Source organism: Tachyglossus aculeatus, chromosome 16 (assembly GCF_015852505.1).
Source record: "Tachyglossus aculeatus isolate mTacAcu1 chromosome 16, mTacAcu1.pri, whole genome shotgun sequence".
In the NCBI taxonomy this organism is placed as follows: domain Eukaryota; kingdom Metazoa; phylum Chordata; class Mammalia; order Monotremata; family Tachyglossidae; genus Tachyglossus; species Tachyglossus aculeatus.
In genome coordinates, this window is record NC_052081.1 from 7190029 (window position 1) to 7214867 (window position 24839).

The 24839-nt window shown below is 45.1% G+C and overlaps 1 protein-coding gene across 5 annotated transcripts in view; it reads left to right on the top strand.

Annotated features, from left to right (window-relative positions):
• The first annotated feature begins 585 nt into the window (after positions 1 to 585).
• SUCO (SUN domain containing ossification factor) overlaps positions 586 to 24839 on the top strand; it is a 62868-nt gene continuing 38614 nt past the window's right edge. For all 5 annotated transcript variants that reach the window (XM_038757575.1, XM_038757577.1, XM_038757576.1 and 2 more), the window contains exon 1: positions 586 to 759. In XM_038757575.1, coding sequence (XP_038613503.1) covers positions 704 to 759 — 56 coding nt within the window. In that variant the 5' untranslated portion in view covers positions 586 to 703. The remainder of the gene's footprint in view (positions 760 to 24839) is intronic.

Consider the following 24839-nt stretch of genomic DNA (forward strand, 5'->3'; position numbering starts at 1 on the left):
GGAGCAACAGCTCGCGCAAAGAGTGTCGGGGCGGGTGCCTGAGGGGAGCGTGAGCTCGCGCAAAGGGTGTCGGGGTTGGCTGCAATGAGGGGAGAGAGAGATCGCGCAAAGGGTGACGGGAAGGGTGCCCTGAGGGGAGAACGAGCTCGCGCAAAGGGTGACGGGAAGGGTGCCTGAGGGGAGCGTGAGCTCGCGCAAAGGGTGTCGGGCGGGTGCCTGAAGGGAGCGTGAGGTCGCACAAAGGGTGTCGGGGCGGGTGCAATGAGGGGAGAGGGAGAGAGAGAGAGAGATCGCGCAAAGGGTGACGGGAAGGGTGCCCTGAGGGGAGAGGGAGCTCGCGCAAAGGGTGTCGCGGAGCGGGAGCGCGAGCTCGCGCAAAGGGTGTCGGGGCGGGGGCGAGGGGCGCGCGGGGGCCGCGTCACGGGGCGCGTGCCGGCCCGTCCCGGGCGGTGATTGGTCGGCCCAGGCGGGGCGGGGCGGGGCGGGGCGGCCGTTGGTGGCCGGGCGGGGGGGCGGGGCTGAGGGGGAGCCGGACGACGCGGCCGCAGCCACGGGAGCAGCCCCGGCCCGGGCCCCCGACGGCCGACCGCCGGTCCGCCCGCCGGCCGCCCTCCTCAGGCCCCTCCATCTTGGCCCCGGCAGCCACGGGCACGGGGAGGATGTGCCGCCTCCCGGCCGGGGGAAGAAGGAGGAGGACAAGAAGATGAAGAAGTGCCGGCGGGCCTTGGCCCTCTGCCTCTTCCTCTGCTCGCTGGCCTGGTGAGGGACCGCGCCGCCCCCGCTTCCCCCCCGCCCCGCATTCATTCATTCATCCATCCATTCGATCGTATTTACTGAGCGCTTACTGTGTCCCCCATGGGACCACCTCATCACCTTTTTTTTTAAATGGCATTTATTAAGCGCTTACCATGTGCAGAGCACTGTTCTAAGCCCTGGGGAAGTTACAAGGTGATCAGGTTGTCCCACAGGGGGCTCACAGTCTTCACCCCCATTTTACAGATGAGGTAACTGAGGCCCAGAGAAGCGAAGTGACTTGCCCAGAGTCACACAGCTGACAATTGGTGGAGCTGGGATTTGAACCCATGACCTCTGACTCCAAGGCCCGGGTTCTTTACCACTGAGCCACGGTGCTTCTCTAACCTTGTAACCTCCCCCAGCGCTTAGTACAGTGCTTTGCACATGGTAAGCGCTTAATAAATGCCATCATTCATTCAGTCGTATTTATTGAGCGCTTACTGTGTGCGGAGCACTGGACTAAGCGCTTGGGAAGTACAAGTTGGCAACATCTAGAGACGGTCCCTACCCAGCCGTGGGCTCACAGCAGCTCCGCCACCCCGGGGGACCGAACCCCCTTGTACTTCTCAAGCGCTTGGTAATAATAATAATAATGATAATGGCATTTGGTACACGCTTACTATGTGCAAACACTGTTATAATAATAATAATAATGATGATGGCATTTATTAAGCGCTCACCATGTGCAAAGCACTGTTCTAAGTGCTGATAATTTCTAGACTGTGAGCCCTCTGTTGGGTAGGGACCGTCTCTGTGTTAACAACTTGTACTTCTCAAGCGCTCAGTACAGTGCTCTGCACACAGTAAAAGCTCAATAAATACGATTGAATGAATGATGGCATTTATTAAGCACTTACTATGTGCAAAGCACTGTACTAAGCGCTGGGGGAGGTTACAAGGTGATCAGGTTGTCCCCTGGGGGGGCTCACAGTCTTAATCCCCGTTTTGCAGATGCGGTAACTGAGGCCCATAGAAGTGAAGTGACTTGCCCAAAGTCACACAGCTGACAATTGGTGGAGCCGGGATTTGAACCCAAGACCTCTGACTCCAAAGCCCGAGCTCTTTCCACAGCGCCACGCTGCTTCTCTTAGCACTGCTTCTAAGCGGTGGGGGTGGGGATACAAGGTGATCAGGTTGTCCCACGTGGGGCTCACAGTCGTAGTCCCCATTTTACAGATGAGGGAACTGAGAGGCTCAGAGAAGTGAAGTGACTTGCCCGAGGTCACCCAGCAGACATGTGGCGGAGGCGGGATTCTAACCCTTGACCTCTGACTCTAAAGCCCCGTGCCCTTTCCACTGAGCCACGCTGCTTCAGTGCTCTGCACACAGTAAGCGCTCAAAAAATTCGATTGAATGAATGAATGAGGGGGACGGGGAGGCAGTTCACCGTAACAATAGTCAGCCTCTGGTTTGTTCAGCACTTACTACGGGCCAGGCACCGGAGTAAGCGCTGGGGTGGATCCAAGCAAATCGGGGTGGGCCCCAGGCCCGGTCCCCCATAATAATAATAATAACGGCATTTATTAAGCGCTTACTATGTGCCAAGCACTGTTCTAAGCGCCGGGAAGGTTACAAGGTGATCAGGTTGTCCCAAAGGGGGCTCACAGTCTTCATCCTCATCTTACAGATGAGGGAACTGAGGCACAGAGAAATTAAGTGACTTGCCCAAAGTCATACAGCTGACCATTGGGAGAGCTGGGTATCATATAATAACGGTATTTGTTAAGCACTTAACAACGTGCACGGTTCTAGTCCCTGGGGGGGATACGAGGTGATCAGCTTGTCCCCCGTGGGGCTCACAGTCTTCACCCCCATTTTACAGGTGAGGAAACTGAGGCCTAGAGGAGTAAAGCGACTTCCCCAGTCTCACAGCTGACAAGTGACGGAGCTGGGATTAGAACCCACGACCTCCGACTCCCAGGCCCGGGCTCCAGCCCCTAGGCCTTGCTGCTTCCTGGAGTGGGTTGGAGGCTTCTTGGATCCCAAACACTGCGCTAAGCGCTGGGGTAGATACAGCATGGACAGATGAAGCAGTGTGGCTCGGTGGAAAGATCCCAGGCTTTGGAGTCAGAGGTCATGGGTTCAAATCCCGGCTCTCCCAATTGTCAGCTGTGTGACTTTGGGCAAGTCACTTCACTTCTCTGGGCCTCAGTTCCCTCATCTGTAAAATAGGGATGAAGACTGTGAGCCCCCCGTGGGACAACCTGATCACCTTGTAACCTCCCCAGCGCTTAGAACAGTGCTTTGCACATAGTAAGCGCTTAATAAATGTCATCATTAGATGAGGCGCCAGCCCGGTCCCACGTGGGGATCACAGCCCGGTGGGGAGCAGGTATTTCCCCCATTTTACAGTTGAGGAAACTGAGGCCCAGTGAAGTGACTTGCCCAGGGTCACGCACAGTAGCCCGTTGTTGGGTCGGGACCATCTCTATATGTTGCCGACTTGTACTTCCCAAGCCCTTAATACACTGCCGTGCACACTGTAAGCGCTCAATAAATACGATTGAATGAATGAATGAATGGTGGAGCTGGGATTAGAACCCAGGGCTGCTGACTTCCAGTCCTGGGCTCTTTTCACCCTGAATCGCGAGTGACTTTACAGATGGGCATTTGGCGGCCTGGAGAGGGCCGTGTAGGGGGGTTTCCCTTGTGTGTAGTGTGGGAGGCACGTTTGTTTGAAGGGTCACACAGGGCCTTTCTGTCCTCTGTGCTCGTATCTGGCGTCTTCATTCCACGTGCCGCTCTTAAATTGCAATATAAACCACGGTCTTATATTGTTTCTATCCTCAGCACATAGTTTGGTACTTGCTTAACAAATATTGGTATGAGAGAGATGGTGGGTCCAATTGTCTTTCAAATACGGAACTTATTTCCTGTAGTACTTAGGGTGCTGAGTGTTTAAAATAACAATTGCGGTATCTAAGTGTTTGCTATGGGCCAAGCACGGGCGTAGACCGACGATAATCAGATTAGAAGCAGTCCCTGTCCCACATCGGGTTCACAGTCTAAGCGGTAAGTAGAACAGGTGTTGAAGCCCCATTTTATAGGTGAGGAAATAGAGGCAGGGAGAAGTTAAGCGACTTGCCCAGGGTCACCCAGCAAGCACGTGGTGAGGTGGGATTAAAACCCAGATTCTCTACCTCCCAGGCTTGGGTTCTTTCTCCTAGACGATGCTGCTTCTGTTGAGTGGCTAAGAAGAAAGCCTGTGAAGTCTCAGGTGAACATTTCTCTATAAGGCAATATCTCAGAGTCGTCCCCCCCTCCCACCACCCATAACTTGGCAGTCATTCTTGTGTGAACTCTCCAGGAGTTGGATGGTATGAAGGAATGTGTGTAAGATTTCTCCTTGAGGAAAACCATCTCATTCACGGTACTTTTATGTTAGATTGTAACTCTAAGGAGCTAGAACTCGGTTTAGTTCGGTGTGGGGCCGTGGGGTAGCATAGTTTAAACAAGGCCGATGCTGAATGTAGAGTCGTGAGAAAATCACATTGTAGAGTGAAAAAAAATGTAGCAGTCAGAAAACTATCTGAAGGACAAGAAGGGAAAATGATTTTTCTAGCTGGAGAGCTTTTGTTTAAGGACTGAGAAGAGGGAGGGCCTTTCCTCCTGCAATCTGGGAAGGAACAAAAGTGTTGAGAAGGCAGGTAGCAGGTGCCTGTTTCTATCCTTGAGCAGCTCTGGCTAAGGACTCGTGACATCTCAGCAGTCTTCCTTGGACTGGATTGAGGTTCCCAGCTCCCCTGGTCCTTCTCCCAATAGATGGAGTTTCACTGTGGTGCTCCGCTGTTTTGGAAACCAGAGGAATCCCTGGGCAGTGGCACTTCCAAGACTGGGGAGGGAGAAATTGGAATAAATCCCTCCCTGTTCGTTTGGATGCTCCAAGCACTTGGTGCTCTCACTGGATTGAGCCCACTACAGGACACGTGTGACATCATGATGTGAGATTTGAAGCAGAGTTCTGCACCCTCTCTGTCCCATAAACAAAAATTGCTTTTATCCGACAGCGTGGTTTCTCGTCCTTTCCTCCTTAACCCTCTTCCCTCCTACTTCAGTTCTCCATTTTCAGATGAACTAGTGGGCCTTTCTTCATTTTTTTTTTGCTTAAGTCAGTCCGTGGAAGCTTATAGAGGAGCAACTGACTTTTCACACTTTTTGTTCGGTACTTCCAGGTCAGTGCTCTATCCATTAAGTCACGCTGCTTTTCTTTTCTTCTCACTGGACCAACAGCAGAGCTCCCACCAGAAATAATGAAGTGACAGTATTTGTAGTTTAACTCTGACAGACTCTTTGAAGTTTTCAGATTAACCAACATGGCCAATTGTATTGAAGATTTGAATGAGGAAGATGAGCAAAATTCATGTGCAAAAGTTGCTGTAATCTTTGTCAGCTACTGAAAGAACATTGTTCAGAACAGTGTCCCTAGTCCCTGTCAGTTTCCCTTCCCTAAAAGCTAATTTAAAAGGGGAAATTCCATGGTTATTATTGACCAGTAATGTAAAAAAAAAAAAAAGATGGTGATTCTTGCCATTTTAAAAAATAGCATATTTCTATTTTCAGAATGAGGAAATCAAGCTGTTAATTTTAGCGGGAAAGTTGGTACCCTTTTCGCTCTGCAGCATTTCATAGGTGATAGTCATGACTTTTCAAGAGCTCTAGAGATGTGCTGAATACATGTCTCTATCAACACATATGCTTTGTAAGTGTTCTCTTTTTTCTCCAAAGACGACAAAATTATCCTAGGGTGAACTTTTTAAAAATCTCCTCACTGAACCATAATTTGCCAGTTTTATCACTGTGGTAAGGAACGTGTTAAAAAGAATAGTTGTCCTGCTGCTGGCTGATTAATAATACCTATGAGGAAATCGCATCTGAAAAATAAAGTTTAGTGGTGTTCTTCTAAACCAGTACCCTAGCTTTGTTTTGCCTCTGGCACTTCAGCGCTTTTTGCCTAATTGTACTTTAGTTTAACCAACTTGGCTCCCCCATTAGAATGCAGTCTCATCCTTTTGTAATCCATCTCCTTTTGTAATTCCTCCTGGCCTGTACTCTGCTCCTTAACTGTGGTTGAAATTAGAGATAAAAGTGAAGTTACTGTAAGTAATCTGGCATAGGCTCCCATTTCCATGTGGTCTTACTGAACAGTGAGGGTGCTTGTTAGAAACTTTCCTCTTTCATTGGATATTTAATTCCCACAGTAATTCAGTAAGTGTATAGATGTGCTTGGAGCTCTCAGTAGTAAACCAGGAAAGCAATTTGGGAGTCATTATTGATCCTTTACCTCATCGTGTGGTAAGCAGCCCAGAGAGCCACCGAATGCAGAGTATGATCAGGGAGGGGATAGGAAACAAAGCTGAAAGTACTTTTTTGCCACTGTATGAAAGCATCGAACACCCATGCCTGGAATATGGTGTGTATATCTGATCACTGCATCTTTGGAGGGGCATATTAGAGCTGGCACAATAATAATAATAATGATGGCATTTGTTAAGCGGTTACTATGTGTGAAGCACTGTTATAAGTGCTGGGGGGAATACAAGGTGATCACTTAGTACAGTGCTCTGCACACAGTAAGCGCTCAATAAATACAATTGAATGAATGAATGAATCGGGTTGTCCCACATGGGGCTCACAGTTTTAATCCCCATGTGACAGATGAGGTAACTGAGGCCCAGAGAAGTTAAGTGACTTGCCCAAAGTCACACAACTGACAGGTGGTGGAGCCGGAATTAGAACCCGTGACCTCTGGCTCCCAAGCCCGTGCCCTTTCCACTGAGCCATGCTGCTTCTCTAAGTGCAGAGGGGCAGCTAAAGAGGATCAGGGGAATGGCAAAACTTCCTTTGAAGACCGACCAAGGAGATTAGGACTCCAGTCTGGAAAAACACAGGCTGACCGGGTACATGATTGAAATCTACAAAATCCTGAGGGGTGTGTTGTGTTGAACATGGAATAACTGTTCAAATCCCACACCACCAGGCCCCGGGAGATACCCATGAAAACCTGAGGGTGGCTCGTTCCAAGAAGCCCAAAGAAAACTAGTCTTTTACATGATGATGGAGTGAGTTTAGGACTAGCTACGTGGATACTCAGCCTACTCTTTGATCCCACAGCACTCAAGTACATAACGAAGAAGCAGTATGACCTAGTGTAGAGAGCATGGGCTTGGGAGCCAGGGGACATGGGTTCAAATCCTGGCTCTGCCACTCTTCTGCTGTGTGTCCTTGGGCAAGTCAATTAACTTCTAAGAGCCCCAGTTCCCTCATCTGTAAAATGGGGACTAAGACCGGGAGCCCCATGAGGAACGTGGACTGCATCCAACCTGATTATCTTGTATCTACTTAAGCACTTAACAAATAACATTATACTCCATTGCTTCTCCTAACTCTAACTTATTTTCATGTCTGTCTTCCCCACTAGACTGTAAGCTCTTTGAGGGCAGGGATCATGGCTACTTGAGCACCCAGTACAGTGCTCTGCACAGAGTAAGCCTTCAGTAAATATCATTGATGGGCATCACCTGTTGAGAATGACTGACTGCCACACCTGGTCTTGAGTCTTCAGAACGTAGAACTTTAGGGCTGGAGTGATGGTGCTTAATGGCTTGGGTAATGCCATTTCACAGTCTCTCATAGTCCCACCGCTCAGTTTCCGCCAGGGCAAGATGGCAACAAGTGAGTAGGCGAGCAGGAGTGTCTCATGATGCGATAGATCTGCAAAAGTATTCTTGTTTGCTAACCCGCGTGGCCAAAGTGACCACAGCTAAGTGCCAATGCTGTGCAGTTGCCTTGGTTGCGGCTGCCGTCTTTTAAGCTGCTCACATAGGTGGTAAGCAAATGGAATGCGTTGGCACTGGGAGCTGAGTAGGGGGAAAGCTCAAGAGGGCTTTGAATAAATTCATGGTTGAATGGCCTGTAATAGGTTACTCGAGGGCAAGCTAGTGATGCACAGGGGAAATGTCCTGAAATATTGGGGCTGAATATCATCAAGCGTCTCTAATTTTACCATCTGAATGAAGGCAGTTCACGTTTCTTTTTCTCTCCACCTTAGTTAGCCCTTGCCTAGGAAAGAAGGGACAAAGCACTAGACTGCTTTTCTCATCCCCACATTTAGGTCATGCCTAAGAGGAATGTGATTCTCGTGAGCAAAAGACTTACCTCGGGCCGCCCCTTTTCCTAATGGCTAAAGTCAGAACTCTGTCACTTCACCTGTCCTCAGCACCCTAACGCCTCCTGCCTCGATGAATTAGCGGTCATGAAGTTTGGGTGGGCAGGAAGGAGAGGCCTTTAGTTTTTAATTCCGATCTCTCACCTCCCATCACCATGTTTCGGGCAGCCCGGTTCATGGTTAAATTTTCAGGAACCTGGTGGGACAGATGGCTGAGCTGCTGTGTTACCTCACGGGTTTTCTTCCCGTCTAGGTGGAATAGGGACTGCCATTTTGCTTTTCCATCTCAGGCTTTTCTTGCCATTTGTGTAACCTCTGTTTTGTGCCCAGAGGGAGAAGACTGAATTTCTGATTTCATTTAATTTATAGTTTCTCTGTTTCATCTCTGTAGTTTTGAGGGAGTGATAAAAAAAAAACCTCTCATCTTCTCCCTTTTCCTGTGATCAATCTAAATATCTGCTCCTGCTGTGCTTTCTTCAGATAAATTTTCAACCAAGTGGCTTGAAGTTGTTAATTATTAAGGCACCCTAGTATGTTTGTAGAATTTCTCTAAGAACCAGCCATTGTGCTTCGTAGACAACATAGCCTTAGAACTTTATTATGGGCTTAGAAGTTGGGAAGCATTAGAAGGCAGTAATCAAGCAGGCTCATGTCTGAACTTGAGCACACGGTTCGCGAGTTCTCACCCTTACCAGGTCCAACGTAAGCGCTGTTATTTTGGAAGTTTACTGAGTTCTAGCAAATACCCAGAAAGCCAAAATGCCATTCCTTGGCTTTTCCAGCCGACGTCTTGCAGCCCATGGAAACTACTTGGCCACTTCGCAGGTGGGCCCCTGCAGCCGTGGCCGTGTTTTATTTGTGCTTGTGTAGAACTGCTTCTGAGCTGGTTGGTGCCTCCTCAGTGCACACCTGAGCCATACACAGCAAATCCCTGAAGAGTTGTCTGGGAGTTACTTCTCCAACCTTTGCCCCAGGCTTGTGAATTAGGGCAGGATGCCTGCTGACACCTCCTCCTTGTCTTAAGTGTGCACTGGGACAAAGGTTCAGAAGGGTTTTATTTTCTCTGATGTAAGTGTTCTCTCTCATTCCTCATACTTTTTATTGGCTGTAGAGTTGTGCAGGTATGACCAAGCACAATACAGTTTTCTGTGAAGTGAGAGGCCCTTTTTATGTTAGGCTTGCCTGGCATGAAATGAGAATGCGGGTTTGGAGGGCTGTAGAGCAGAGTTGAAAGCTCCATGGTGGCAGTGCCCCCCTCTCTTCTCTTCTTCTCCCACCCCCCCACCCCAAGTTTTTGAGCTGGACTCCCAGGTTCTGTCACCCCAGGTCTTCAATAAGACTTGAGAGTTTCCAGTCAGGACTGAAAAGACCCAAAATGGTGGCCTTCTGGCCTGTTAGCTTCTTGAAATGGGTCTTCTGGCCACCCCTTAAAATCTCTGCCCACTTTTTGCCTCCACACAGAGAGTTGGTCCCTGAGATGTATGGTATTTCTATTTCTCCCAGGGTGGAATACTCAAAAGGCAAGGGATAGTGGAATGGTCCCCCTAGTCTTTGTTTTATTAATGTCAGCTCTCTTTCTCTCTCTGATATATCTACCTAGCTTCTGAAGTAGAAATGCTTATTTTTAAAAGCTCTGACCAAACAAAAAAAGTATACTTTTTGCTTGCAGATACCATTTCTTCTAGGAATTCTTTTCAGCATCTTTGGTAACAGATTCAAAAGCATAAGCAAATGATAACTGTTTTCCTTGGATTAATTTTCTAATTTCTCAGTTTTACAGTGTGTTTTTTCTATACCTGCTGAAGCAGTGAAAAAATGTCTCTTCTGATTTGTGGTCTTAATCAAGTACTTATCCTTTCACCTCTGCCGTTTCTGTGTCTCTTTTGTTAGAGTTTACAGGAGACACTGGGTGGGTAGTAGTCTTTTTAAGTCAGAGTAGAACTGTGAACTAGCTGAAATTCTCTGGCTCTGTCCTCGGGAGCTTCCAGATCGAGAACGGTTGTGCCCTAGGTCACAGAGGGTCAGGTCTTGGACCTCCCTTCAGCTGTGGTGGCGCTTGGCCCAGACCAACAATTGGGCAGGGTTTTGTTCTTTCCTTTCCTTTTCCAGTGTGGCTGAATTGGAGTCAGATTAACTGGGTTCTAAGCTCAGCTCTGCCACTTGTCTGGTATGTGATGTTGGGCAAGTCACTTAACTTCTTGAGCCTCATTTTCCTATTTGGTAAAGTAGAACTTGTTCTCACTCTCTTAGACTATGAGGCTCCTGTGGGACAATGACTGTGTCTGGATATAATTATCTTGTACTCATTCATTCATTCAATCGTATTTATTGAGCGCTTACTGTATGCAGAGCACTGTATTAAGCACTTGGGAAGTACGAGTTGGCAACGTATAGAGGCGGTCCCTACCCAACAAAAGGCTCACAGTCTAGAAGGGGGAGACAGATGATAAAACGAAACATGTAGACAGGTGTCAAAATTGTCAGAACAAATAGAATTAAAGCTATATGCACATCATTAACAAAGTAAATAGAATAGTAAATGTGTACAAGTAAAATAGAGTAATAAATCTGTACGAATATATACATGTGCTTTGGGGAGGGGAAGGAGGTAGGGCAGGGGGGATGGGGAGGAGGAGAGGAGAAAGGGGGCTCAGTCTGGGAAGGCCTCCGGGAGGAGGCGAGCTCTCAGTAGGGCTTCGAAGGGAGGAAGAGAGCTAGCTTGGCGTATTTGTGGAGGGAGGGTGGGCATTCCAGGCCTGGAGTCGATGGTGGGACAGGCGAGAACAAGCTACAGTGAGGAGGTTAGCGGCAGAGGAGCAGAGGGTGCGGACTGGGCTGTAGAAGGAGAGAAGGGAGGTGAGATAGGAGGGGGTGAGGGGATGGAGAACCTTGAAGCCGAGAGTGAGGAGATTTTGCTTGATTCGTAAGTTGACAGGCAGCCGCTGGAGATTTTTGAGGAGGGGAGTAACACGCCCAGAGCCTTTCTGCACAGAGATGATCTGGGCAGCAGAGTGAAGTATGGACTGAAGTGGGGAGAGACAGGAAGATGTGGGATCAGAGAGGAGGCCGATGCAGTAATCCAGTCGGGATAGGATGAGAGATTGAACCAGCAAGGTAGTGGTTTGGATGGAGAGGAGAGGGCGGATCTTGGCGATGTTGCGGAGGTGAGACTGGCAGGTTTTGGTGACGGATTGGATGTGTGGGGTGAACGAGAGAGCGGAGTCGAGGATGACACCAAGGTTGCGGGCTTCTGAGATGGGAAGGATGGTTAGTGCCGTCTACAGTGACGGGAAAGTCAGGGAGAGGGCAGGGTTTGGGAGGGAAGATATGGAGTTCAGTTGTATCTACCCCGTGCCTAGTACTGTGCTTAGTACCTACCAAATATTATTATTATTATTGATCCAGAGTGAACTTTCACTGGGAGCTGTTCCATATCTGTTTTGGGAAAGAGAATTGAGGGCAAAGGGGGAGGACCTTAGGAAAACAGGATAAACGACTGGGTTGAGAGTAGAAGGCAAAGAGAATTGGAAGTGTATGTGACTGAGGAGATTACATTTTAGCTTGTTGTCTGTAATGCAGCAAGTGACCCTTTCTCAGAGGCCTCAAACCACTTTCCTAATATCTGTTAATTCAACTTTGTCCATCAATGTTAGTTACATTGTTTGTGGGGTTTTTTATTTAAATGATGTATTTATAATCCTAAATCAGATTTTCCTTGAGTGCCTCAAAACCCTTTCTGCCTTCTAATCTTGGAAAATTAGGTCCTTTTATACTAAAATTGTTCAGTTGGTCACCTTGAAACCAACTTTTGATTCATTTCCAAATATGCCCCAGGCACCAATCCACTCTGAAACATGTTTATAAAGTGAAATTCGGTTTCAAGATGTCACTTATTGTCCTCTTTTTTCTTTTAAAGTAAATATAACAGCAAAATTAAGTATGCTACGTTCTAAATATTAGTTTTTTAAAAGTCTCTTTGCATGATGACATAATGTTTATGTGTAATTGCAGTAATAAGGCCACCTGAACAATGATTAAGTTGATTTATTGCTGATCTGTGTGACTTTGAATGTAAGTTTTAAAATTTAACAGGATTGTTGTATTTCTCTGGAAGTGTTTGGCTTTTCTTCTCTTTGTAGCACCAAAAAATAAAGGGCCATTTTTGAGTTGATATTGAAGAATTGCAGACAGTTCAATTCTTTAAAATCTGGTTGGCTCAGGACTGCTTTGAACTCCTCTGAGAGTATGGGAAGCCTAGAGAGGAGGCATGTTTTTGCTGGGCAAAATTATTTTCCCGCCTTGAATAAATAGGTTATAATGTTTTTGTTGAAAGCCAGGGTACCGGGATGCCATTCCAAGCCTGTCCTCACTTCAAGAGCCCCATTGAGGAGGGAGGGGGGTGCTGAAGTCCCTGAAAGCTAATCCCTAAACCAAACATATACCCAGCGAATTCCAGCCCAGATTTGCATGACCAGACATTTTAAAATGATCAAACACAGCTGGGGATCAGTGCAAGGGAGCCAGTGTAGTTTAGCCAAAAGTGTTCCAATTGTGGGTTACTTACGTATCTATCTTCTCCATCAGCCAAGGTAAATTGGAGACTGTCATGGTTAAACTGGGATATATGGGCAGCTTAATCTGAAACACCAGATTTTAGGGCTTCATCTTTATCTAAGTTCTGGGTGAGTTGTTTTTCTATGTCTTCGAGGCTCTGTATTCTTGTGAAAGGTTTTTGTGATCAGGGAGTTAGGGAATATACCTCTGTGTGTGTGAGCGATTTACTCATTTTTCTTTGCCTCTGTATCACACTCTCCAAAATAACCTAATGAAACTTGAACCAGTTAGAAAGGATTCATGCATGGTAAATCCTTTACAAATTGCATAAGCAGTGGCTCCGTCCCTGTCCCTGATTGACAAGCTTCAGTTCAGATCTTTACTGAATATCGTGATAAGAAAAAGATACGGGTAGAGAATGCAGGTTTGTGGTGCTGAATCACCTGGACTAAATGAAACGCTAAATGAAACACTGGACTAAATGAAACACTGCTTCAAAGTGGCTGTTTAAGCAGTGGGGCATTCTTTACCCCAGCCAGTTATGTAGAAAGAAAATATCAGTGAATTCGAGCGGGATTGTGTTAAACATGGACAAGCTGTCCAAAATGAGGTCTTGGAGGGCTAAGATAGGGATGTTTGCAGAAGATTGGATGGCAGAGGGCAGCGATTGTCCAGTTTCAGCAAGGGCGTGTTGCCCCTTTTGAAGACTGAACCCTGGGCTGCAGGAGTTTATTTTATGGCATTTATTAACTTTCTAACTCAGTGGCATTTGAAATAATCAGTGGTATTTATTGAGTGCCTACTGTGTGCAGAGCACTGTACTAAGCGCTTGGGAAAGTACACTATAGCAATAAACACACATTTCCCGCCCACAAGAGTTTGCAGTCTAGAAGGTGTGACGGTAATTTGAGAGCTGATAGTGTATTTGTCGAGGGTTTTCTGAACCCACATAAGCAAGCGTGACCTAGTCACCCTCCTTTCTAAATTGCCTATGCACTTGATACACCACCCCTAGCCCCCCAGTACATACTCTCCCATTCCTGTCTCAATGATTTTATTTTTATTACAGACTCCCCACCCTAGACTGTGAGCTCTTTGTGGGCAGGGAATGTGTCTACTACCTCTACTGTATCGTTCCCTCCCATGCCCGTAGTACAATGCTCAGCATACAATAAGTGCTCAGTACATACCACTGATTGGCCTCTAAGTCCCCGAAGGCTCCAATTTGGGCCCTCATCCATTTGTACCCACGTGAGTTCCAATGTATGTGGACACGATTTATCTTGACTCCTTTAGTTTTAAATATGTTTATATTTGTCTCCCCACCCCATTAGAGTGTTTCCTTATTTACCTGTGTCCCTTAGTTACTCTGTACATCTCAAGCGCACAGTGCTGTGCGTTGTTCCCAGTGAGTGCTCAATAAATGTTACTCCGACTACACTTCCACAGAACTCCAAATGCCAGCCAGCTGTTTCTGGCTGGGGAGAGGGGGCTGGGGGGCAGAAACAGAGAGAGCTATCATTGTACCCAGGAGTCATCTGAATGTGCTTATTCTGTCTGGGATTTAGAGGCATGGCATGACTTCGTTTCTGTCTCTGTTTTTCTTCATCTTCCCTTCTTCACCTCCCAACTCTACTTTCTCCATCAGTCTCCAAACATTGCCTAGTTAATTCTGCGGGGAGGGAAGGCAAGATTTATTATCTGATTTTGGCCATCCTGGATGGGGTACAGAGGATGATTATTCATGCCAACCCTTTCTCAGAATAATTGAGAGTTGGGCATTCAGGGGGACCATAAATTGAAGTTTTGTTACAAATGCTGACAGTGTGAATTCTTAAAACATTTAATAAGACGCTTGAAGTAATTATGCACTGTTAAGGAGAGATTTTAATCAAGAAGCTGGGAATCTGCCTTGCAGTGAAGCATCCTGTTCTGGCAGGATGTCATTTAAGTATCTTATTCTGGGGTGGAGGGTGGCAGGGGTTAGTAAATGAAAATGGGTTTTTGAAAGGAAGGGAAAGTGAGGCTCAAAGATGGTAATTAGGTGGCCAGGCTAAAATAACCAAAATGGCTAGTCAAAAAAACCCTGCAGTTTACTAGATGAGGATCATTGTGGAAATGTTCCCTGTTTTGAAGGCAATTGTTTAGAAACTAGTCAATGATACCTCTTCCTAGTACATTAAAATTTTTCATTCAGAACACTTAGATTAATGATTTTGCAGCATTCCAGCACCTGCCTTGATTTATTCACTGTCTAGGTTCACTGTCTTATCAAAAAATCGAATGAACTTTGTTTTACCATCCTAGCAGCATATCATCTTTTAAACACTTATCTTTTAAACACTTGAGTGAACTGCTACTACTTTTTTCTGTGTGTACAAAGACAAGATGCTGTATACACATCAATTTCTGCATTTATTGTGCAGTATTGCTATTTAGGAGCTCCTGCATACTAATAGTTTACTATTAAATGATTCTTTTTCCAGAAGATTTTTTTCCAAAAAGGCAATAGATGAACTTCTGTGTACACCTTGGAAGAGATAGGATCAGCTAACCTCTTGTGTGATTTTTGTTCTAATTTTGATGATTTAAGGAGTAAATTCAACATATCTAGCTAAATATTTAAATTTTAAAGGCCAAATTCTTTTTATTCAGGAGTTGGAAAGTGCCTCTCCTCACTTTTTCATTTTCCTGGTCAGTTGATGGTTATGGTTTTCTTGTCCTTCCTCAGCCTTCCCTTTCTCTTCTCTCAGTGCTAATTTTTTTTAACGTTGCTACTTTTCCTAGTTTGGGGGAGAAGGGAGAGGCTAAGGCTCTACCCACCTTAGGGTGACAGTGCTGAGGGAAAAGGAAGGATATTTTGGTATTCTAACTTGAAGCTTTGCCCAGAATTTTAGCGTCTCTTTCCCCACCCAGAGAGTTTATTACAGGATCTCTGATGTCTGTTATCTTTTATTTTTAAGACTTTCTGGTGGTGATTCTTAGTGTGTTAAAAGAAGGAACTGGGTGACCCATAAGAAACTCATTAGCCTTCACAACTGAAGATCTGCGCTGAGAGGCCTTGACAAATAAAAATGTGACTTCGCCAAAACCGACTGTATTCACATGCATCAATAAAAAAATGGTATCCCATGACTGCTACTATGACTGGTCATGTCTCTGTGTGTGGTGGACGATAATGAGAATATTTGGGGGCTCTGGTGTTCTTGTGTGGGAGGCTTTTTTTTTGGTTGGGGGAGAGGTGTGCATCTCTCACCTGCCTCCACACCTCTGGCCAGAAATACTGCTTTTATTCCTCTGTCCCATTCTTGTGTCCTCTCTTCTTCCTTTTGTTTTTCTTTATTTCTTTCTCCTCTTGCTTCAGTGGCTCAGTGCCAGTCTTGGTGGGGGCGGGGTGGGGGGGTCATTACTAGTCATTAGAGGAGCAGTGTGGCTCAGTGGAAAGAGCACAGGCTTTGGAGTCACAGATCATGGGTTCGAGGCCCGGCTCCGCCACATGTCTGCTGTGTGACCTTGAGCAAGTCACTTCATATCTCGGAGCCTCAGTTACCTCATCTGTAAAATGGGGATGATGACTGTGAGCCCCAAGCGGGACAACCTGATCACCTTGTATCCCCCCAGCGCTTAGAACAGTGCTTTGCACATAGTAAGCGCTTAACAAATGCCATCATTTATTTTATTTTTAGTGGTGCATCAAAGAGATCAATCTGCCCTGGGGTCAGTTCTAGTAGTGACTTTATTAATGACCTTGAAGGATGGACTGAATGTTCATCCAGTGTGGAAATGATGCTAAATGGAGAGAGGTTGCTAGCACTTCAGAGGGCAGGAATAAAATTTGAAGTGGTCTTGGTAATTTACACAAGATGATCATACAAAAATGGGATGAAATTCAGTAGGGAGCAGCATGATTATCCAAATTCCACTTAAAATGGTGCTCCTTCTTTATGTGTTTCTCTTTACCTGGCCTTTCTCCCTCTATTATATACTTTTACTTGTACTGACAGATTTTCTTGGGCTCATTTGCCTTCACCTTTTAACTTTTGGTAGGCCTTTTTTGATTCACTCTTCTTCTAGTATTTCTAATCTTCAGTCTGCCACTTGCGTCCTGTGCGACCTTGGGAAAGTTACCTAATTTCTCCCCACTTCAATTCCCACACCCATAAAATGGGGTTAGGATGCCTGTCCTTCCTCCCCTTTAGATTGTTATCCTGGCTCTGCTGCTCATCTGCTGTGTGACCTTGGGCATGTCGCTTAACTTTTGTGCCTCAGTTACCTGATCTGTAAAATGGGGATTAAGACTGAGCCTCATGTGGGATGCAGACTGTGACCAACCTGATTACCTTGTATCTACCCCAGCACTTAGTACAGTGCCTGGTACCAGGTAAGTGCTTAACAAATACCATAAATATATCTATGTATATAGGTATTGCATACATAGTGCAATCAAATTGAACACAGTCCCTGTTCTACAGCGGCTCCACACACAGTAAGTGCTCAAATATGATTGAATGAGTACTTTGCTTTCAGCCCTTACATGCAGGGAGCTTTGTAACAGCACTGAGCAGGACTCCTCTGTGCTTTCTCCTGTTTTTCTATTTTGCTTTAAGGGGAGTGAGGAGTTTCGGAGCACTCAGCTATTCTCTCCACTCCTTCCCTGCCCACCATCTGGTTGCATCCCTCCTGTCCTTAATATGATCCTTCTGTCCCCACTGTAGGAATGGATGGGATGTTGGGATCACCCCCGCCACAGCTTGGTTATTGTTAGTGGACCTGTGCCTGGCTTTTGCCTTCTGTCTTTTGCCACCTTCTCCTTTCAGTCACGTGTCTAAGGTTCCTCTCCTGCTGTTGAAACACACTTCCCCCATCCCTCTCTTGAGTCCTCCTCCCAGAGCAGTTATTTCTCTCCTTTCTTAGTCTGCTGCTGCCCTTGAACTTCACTGAATGGCAGCTGGCTTGGCCTGTAGGACTGGGTTCTCTCCTTGCTCACCTAACAAGTACAACTCAGTGCATCTACTGTAAAACTGAGTAGGAAATCAGAACCCGGGTAGCCTCTTCGAAAGCCGGCTCTTGTTTTAGAGAAACACAAACTAGTTCTAGAGGCAAAAAATGTAAAAGTAGGAGGAGAAAGGTTGGATAGGCACAAGTCCAACAGTACGGTCTGAGCTGTTACAAGGCAGCAGGGCACTGCCTGAAAAAGCCCACATAATAATATAATAATAATAATAATAATGGTGTTTGTTAAGCACTTACTATGTTCCAGGCACTGTTGTAAACCCAGTTTGTTTGGACACAGTCCCTGTCTCACATGGGGCTCAGTCTCAGTCCCCATTTTACAAATGAGGTAACTGAGGCCCAGAGAAGTGAAGTGACTTGCCCAAAGTCACACAACAGACAGGTGGCGGAGCCAGAATTAGAACCCATGACCTTCCGGACTCCCAGGCCCGAGGTCTATCCACTTATGCCACGCTGCTTCTCAGGGAAGTGGGATGATTTAAAAAGATTGTGATGTCCTGGATAAGGGAAGCAATCCTCTGGGCAGAGTCTCTGTTGACCAGAATTTATTGTAGGTTCATGTCCAAATTCAGCCAGTGCCTTTTAGCAATGTTAAAGCACTTTGAAAAAGATGTGGAGGAACTGGAGGGAATCCAGAGAAGAGCAACAAAATAAGGAGTACAAAATTGGTTTTATGAGAAAGGGTGAAAGCACTTGAGGTCGAGCTGGCTGGGGAAGCAGGTTGCGTTTCGTAGTGACTTGGGTTAACAGCGGTGCTGGTTGCCTAGAGTAGAATCTGTCTCAGGGTATTTGTTTCTCTAATTCAGCTAGAGGCCGTAGGAGGTTTCATCTCAAGACATAACGACAGCATTTGTTGAACATTCCATTATATAAGCTAACCTTTTAGATTTCAGAAGTTACGCTTTCAAAAAAACAAAACCAGGTTGATTGTGCTGAGAATAAAATACGCTGCCACTACAAATTCCTCTGGCCCCCTGTTCAGGGTCCACCCACAGGCTCTGCCCTGGGTAGCAGCCGTGATGGAAACCAAGTCAGCAAAGGAATGGCTCTGGGGGATGGAAGAAGTGAAATGGGGGAAAAATGAGCAGTGACAGAAGGTGAGAGGAACTCTGCAATAAGGTCCCAGCATCCGCCCGCACTCTGTCCTCGTTCCGGGTTTCCACAGATGTGGCCTGCCCACCATATAGGGGCGTTGCCAAAAGAAGCACTTCTCTGGGTCTGAAGGTAAGCACCCTTGGGGTTTGGAGGAGGTTCTCCAGGGTCAGGCTGGAGCAATCTCTTGTGGCACCTGAGGGCAAAAGGAGGGACAGGAAGGGGAAAGATGTCTGTCGTTTGATCTGCGTCAACAAGTTTTGAAAGGAACATTAAGGATGATTTGCTATGCTGAGCCAATTTTATGCCAGAATCTCTGAGCCCCTTGAGAGCCTTTTCCTAGGTCAGTTGGTGCCCCCGCCCCCTTTTTTTAAAAATGTATCTTCCTTTGCTGCTAGACCAAATGTGGAAATCATTTTTTTAATGTGCTAACATCTAAGCATGTCTGTGTTTTTGGTCAGTAAAACTCTTAAAGGCTCAGTTGCTTTCCTCATAATTCAATATGTTTGTTATATATTTTTGATGAGTTTAGTAAAGTGACTTTCAGAAGTGCATTTTGTTGAGTAAGAAAATCTGCTGCAGATAGGATGCACTGTAATTCTGTGATGTTATCTTCGTATCTGAATAAATTGTTCCCTTACCATCTTCTGGGAGTTTTGTGGCCTGTCTAAAAGTTTAGATAACATGATGGAATGGAAAATATCTTTCCTACCATAACTACTAAAGCTTGTTATGAGTCGCCAATTTGTCCTTGAACGTGAGGCCTGTCATATGCACCTCCATTAGAAGGAATTTTTTCTAACAAAACTTTCCACCAAACTTTATAGCCCCATATATTTCGAAGGGCCTGTTGACAGTTGTCCTTTTAGATGAATGAAATACAGAAGTGGCATGTTTTAAAAGTATGTGGTCGTCCCGCTCCAGAATTTTTTTTTGTGTGATACATATATAAACACAGCCAAACTGGCTCAGATCAATGGTCCAGATATCCAGCTACTCTCTCTGACAGTAGCACAAAGGAATTTCTGAAGAATACTTTTATGGCTGCTCTCCCAATAGCCAACTGCATAGTTAATCTAAGATGTAACTTCTAATATGCATTTCTCCTGTGTGACCTAAATACGGGCATTTCGTCCATTGTCTCACCGAATGATATTTTCAACCTGTACAATTTCCTAAGATCACTCCTGCCCCATGCACCAGCTCATAATAAATGTCATTGTTTGATGAAATTGCAGGCTAACAAATTCAGTTTGCTCACCACTCACTTTGTGAAAAAAATGTTCTCTTTAGTTTGGTTGGAACCTTTCACCTCCAAATACCGAAGGGGGCTCTTAGACTTTGTCAGATTTGGTGAAGAATCCTATCTCTGCTTTGCTCATACCCCATGATTTTGTAAATTCCAATCGTGTTCTCTTAGCCTTTGTCTTTCTGGATGGAGGAGTCCTAATCTTTTCAATCTCTCCTCTGACAAAAGTGGCTTTGTTTCCCTGATCACTTTAAATGCCTTTCACTCTGCCTTCTCAGATGTGGAAACCAGAACTGCAAGTGTGGACATATTATGATTTTATTTCAATTTTTTTTATACCCATCTGGTCTGTTGAATGCAGTTATTACTGAATTTAAATAATAGAAAGTAGGTTTTTAATCATGATTCAGATAACTTATTTTTAAGGCAAATTGTTTTGCTGCCTGGCAGTATAATCAAGAAAATAAATTTAGCCAACAAGCAACTTAATAGCAGTAGGTGTAATATTGAAAACCGAAACTAAACACAGAAGGTAATTCAGAACATGGAGGAAAAGTGGGTAAATGAAATTTTAAAAAAATATTTCTTTTGGAAATATTTGCATTTAAAGCATCCCAACACTGGAAAAAATTGACCACAAACAATATAGATACGTTAAAAGCAGTTGTTGTAAATTCAGTGTAATCACACCTAAGAAATGTAATGGTGAACTGATAATGAAAATAGATTTTTGAGGACAAATGTAAATTCAGTTTTGTGGTACCATACTAGAGCTCAATCAATCAGTCATTTATTGAAGGCTTACTGTATGCGGAGTACTGTACTAACCACCTGGGAGAGTACAGTATAACTGATGTGATAGAGCTGTGCAGTGCCAAATAGAGCTGCATTATCTAATCCTAAATTCAAATGGACTGTAATCACTCTATCAGTCAGTCAAAACACTTCAGAGGGAGGGAAAGGGAAGTGTTGAATCTATTGGACAGGTTATCATGAAGTGAGAGAGCCTATAAGTAATCCCAACATTGCATTTCAATAGTGCTATCTTGAAACGGCATCAGAGCAGGGATGATTGTTCTAAATTAATAAAAAATACATAACGTTCACAATGTAGGAACTATTTAATCTGTTCTGAAACATGGATGCTGAGGATTTTATTAGCCAGATGGCTCATTTATTGGATGAAAATAGTAGTTGTGCTGTTTAAGCCCTTACTGTGTGCTAAGCCCTACACTAAGCTCCTTGGGGCAAGGAAAGTATCTAACAACTCCATTGTATTGTTCTCTACCATGCACTTAGCGCAGGGCTCTGTACACAGTAAGCACTCAGTAAATACCTTTAATTGATTGGGGTAAATTCGTGATAACCAGGACAGACACATCTAAGATGGAGAACAGGTATTTAACCCTCATTTACAAATGAGGAAACTGAGGCCCAGAGAAGTTAAGTGACTTGTCCAAGGTCATCCAGCAGGCAAGTGGCAGAGCCAGGGTTAGAACTCAGGTCCTTTGACTCCCGGACTTCGTGCTAATGGCAGGTAGCAGTGGAGCGGATTAGAACAATTACAGTACTAGACATTTGGGGGCAAACAGAGTAGAAAGCTTGGTCCCTTGCCTCATTAGCTTGCTCAGTGAATCTGTTAGTGATAGCAGGGGCATTCGGGGCTCCCCACCTTGGAGCCAAAATCACTGACTTGGACTGGGTTCCAGAACAGAGTTATGTGGGGCTGCTGGGGAATTCGCTGGAGAGTGAAAGTATTAGGCCTTGGGGGGCGGGGGGGGGGGGGGGGCGGACTGGGAGGGAGATGCAGCAGGGAACCAGGTGGCCACAGCATGGCTGGGAAGCTGACCACCTCTGTCTCCCCTTTTAAACTGCAAGATCCTTGTGGGCAGGGAGTGTGTCTGTTCATTGTTGTATTTTACTCTCCAAAGTGCTTAGTACAGTGCTCTGCACTCAGTAACTCAATAAATACGATTGATAGAATTCTTGGGAAACTTTGCCACCATACCCTGGCCAGACTCAGAAGGCTGTCCTAGCACCCAGTGCTGTAAGCAGTGATGTCCACCCCTGAGGATACTCCCTCATGAAGCTGGTCTAAACTCGTAAAGGGACATAAAGAAGGCTGACCCACAGAACCCTTGGGGCTCCTTTAAGGATAAGGCTTTCTCTTTGTAGAGCTGGTGGAATCTGAGAAGCAGTGTGGTCTAGTGGATAGAGCATGAGCCCGGGAGTCAGAAGAACCTGGATTCTAATCCCGGCTCTGCCGCTTGTCTGCTGTGTGATCTTGGGCAAGTCACTTCACTTCTCTGTGCCCCAGTTCCCTCATCTGTAAGATGGGGATTAGGACTGAGCCCCATGTGGGGCAGGGACTGTGCCCAACCTGATCAGCTCGTGTCTGTCCCAGTACAGTGCCTAGCGCTTATTATATACCAAACAAATATTATAAAAATTTTTAAAAAACTGATGAAATGCAAATCAACCCCTTCACACATCAGGTGCTCAGATACTACTGATTGATTTAAAGTACACTGAACTAAGAGCTTAGAGTTCAACAGAATTAGAAGAGATGATCCCTGCCCTTAGGGAGTAGCATGCGAATTAGTGAAAACTGATTATGAATAGGTTACTTACTCCAGGTTGAATAAATATTACTTGGCTCAAAAACTTCATTCCCTGTAAAGTGACACTAATCCCTCTTTAACTAATCTTTAAAATCTGCCTGCCACTATCTGATATAAAAACCTGTTTTGGTTATATGCCTTTAATACTTTTGATCTTTTTTTTGTCATCCTTTTTGTGCTGACTCTTGTGCTTGTTCTCACATCACATCACATCATTAGGCTACTGTGAATAAGCTTCTCTAAAAGCAGTTGTCATGTTCTTGTACATCTCCTAAAACCACACTGATAACCAGCAACTACTGTGGGCTGGTTTATCCAGTTGTAACTTTAGGATTTAATGCTGACGTTCATTGGTCCGTGCTTCTTTTTGCTGAGTAGGAGTTTCTTTCCCCTTCTAGCAGTAGTGTTAAAGGAAATGCTTTGTTCAGGAATTCAGATGTATGATTTTGTTCTGAAAAGGCAATAGATTCCTCTTATCTTAGTAGATGGACAAAAAGCATACTCTGATCTTGTGTTAAAAAAGTTCATTTCTAAAATAAAAAGTCCTTTCTGACAAAATTAAATCAGTTTAAGGATTCATTGAGAATGCCATTGAGTCCAGTTCTGTAGAGATGTTCCACTGAGAATACTTTCCCCTTTTAAAATTCACATATTGTTATTTTTAATTACTGGCATTTCCTGAAGATGAATTGTCTATGGTCTGTATTCATAGAAATGGGTAAGAATTAAATATCTAGTATTGATTAAGTGTAAACTCAGATTACAAATGTTATTGAATAGTAATGTTCTTTCAGTAGTACCCATTAAGTGCCTACTATGTGCAAACTACTAAGCACTGGAAAAAAATTCTAATGTTTTAACCAAAGCTGAAGGAGACCTACTGGAATATATAATGGACATCTGTGAAGCTTTTCTGATATTTTACTTTCTCCATATTTCTGATCTTTTCGCTTCATCAATTCTATATTTTGTCTGTTCCTCTCAATTCATCTTTACTCTGTTTCTCCCTGTCCCTTCTGTCCTCTTCCCCCTTTAGCTCTGCTTGTACTCTGTCCCCTCCCTTTTTTTCTTCTCTCCATCCTTCCCCTTCTCTCTCCCTGTCTCTTCTTTGTTTTCTCTCCTTATTCCTCTTCTCTCCACTTGCCACATACCTATTCCGTGACCTTGGGCAAGTCACTTAACTTCTCTGTTCCTCAGTTCCTTCACCTGCAAAACGGGGATTCACTTCCTATTTTCCCTCCTATTTAGATTGTGAAACTGCATGTGGGACGCAGATTGCGTCCAAATTTGTATCTTGTACCTACCCCAGAGCTTAGAATACTGCTTGGCACAGAGTAATCTCTTGACAAATGCCACAATTATTGTATTATTATTAGTCTAACTCTTCTGACCCTGGGGTTGGATACAGGACCCATCCATCCACCAAGTCTCCTGAAACCCATTTCTTGGTGCGAAACATACAATTTTTAATCCAGTTTCCAACTAAAGGCAAAAAAACTCTAGGGGACCCACAATATCTAGGACCCCTCTGACTCTGTAGGTGGGGAATATTCAGAGGATTCTCCGAGACCAGGTACATCAAACACATGGCCCCTGATCCCTGTGCAACCTGCGGTAAAATTCAGTAAGACCCAGAGGAGAGCTGGTGGCAGCAAGGAAGCAGGAGAGGTACTCATTCCTCACCTCGGTCGGCCGGCCAGAGCCCGGCCCTTGCTCTAGCATGAAGTGTGACTGCTTCCGTCACTGCTCCTTAGGGTTCTGGGTGCCGCTTTGTCTGCAGGTGCTGTATCTTCCTGTCACTCCCTCTCTCTATTTTGTACCCTCAATGCTGGATACCTGGGACAGAGAATTGGGCTTCTCAGCAGAAGTGAAGATGTGGTAGTGTAGGCTGTCTCTCTCTTCTTTAGCTGCCTCTGTCCAAAGGGAAACTGTTACTTGGTGAGTGAATGTGAGGTGCCTCTATCCATCACTGCTTCAGTGTCTCTCTTCTTTTTCATTTTTTTCTGCTCCCCACAACCCCCATCTTGTACCGTTGTTTCTGCAAAGAACCGACAGTACTCTTCACCGAAGGTATTTCCTTTTGTTCTATTTGATGAACACTTGTGGACACGAGGAGAGCTTCAATCTACTGTCAGCTTCGGATCAGAGATGGTCAATCTGATGAAACTGTTTCTAAAGATGAAAAGTACTTTGTTTAAATTTGGTGTTTGTAAATTAAGATGGCATTCTGTCTCCCACAGCCGAAATTCTTTTGGAAAAGGACACACAAGCTGACTATAACTATTGTCCAGGCCCAATTTTTTTAATCCTACCCCATCCTAGTTCAGACAGAACGGGTGATTCATAGACG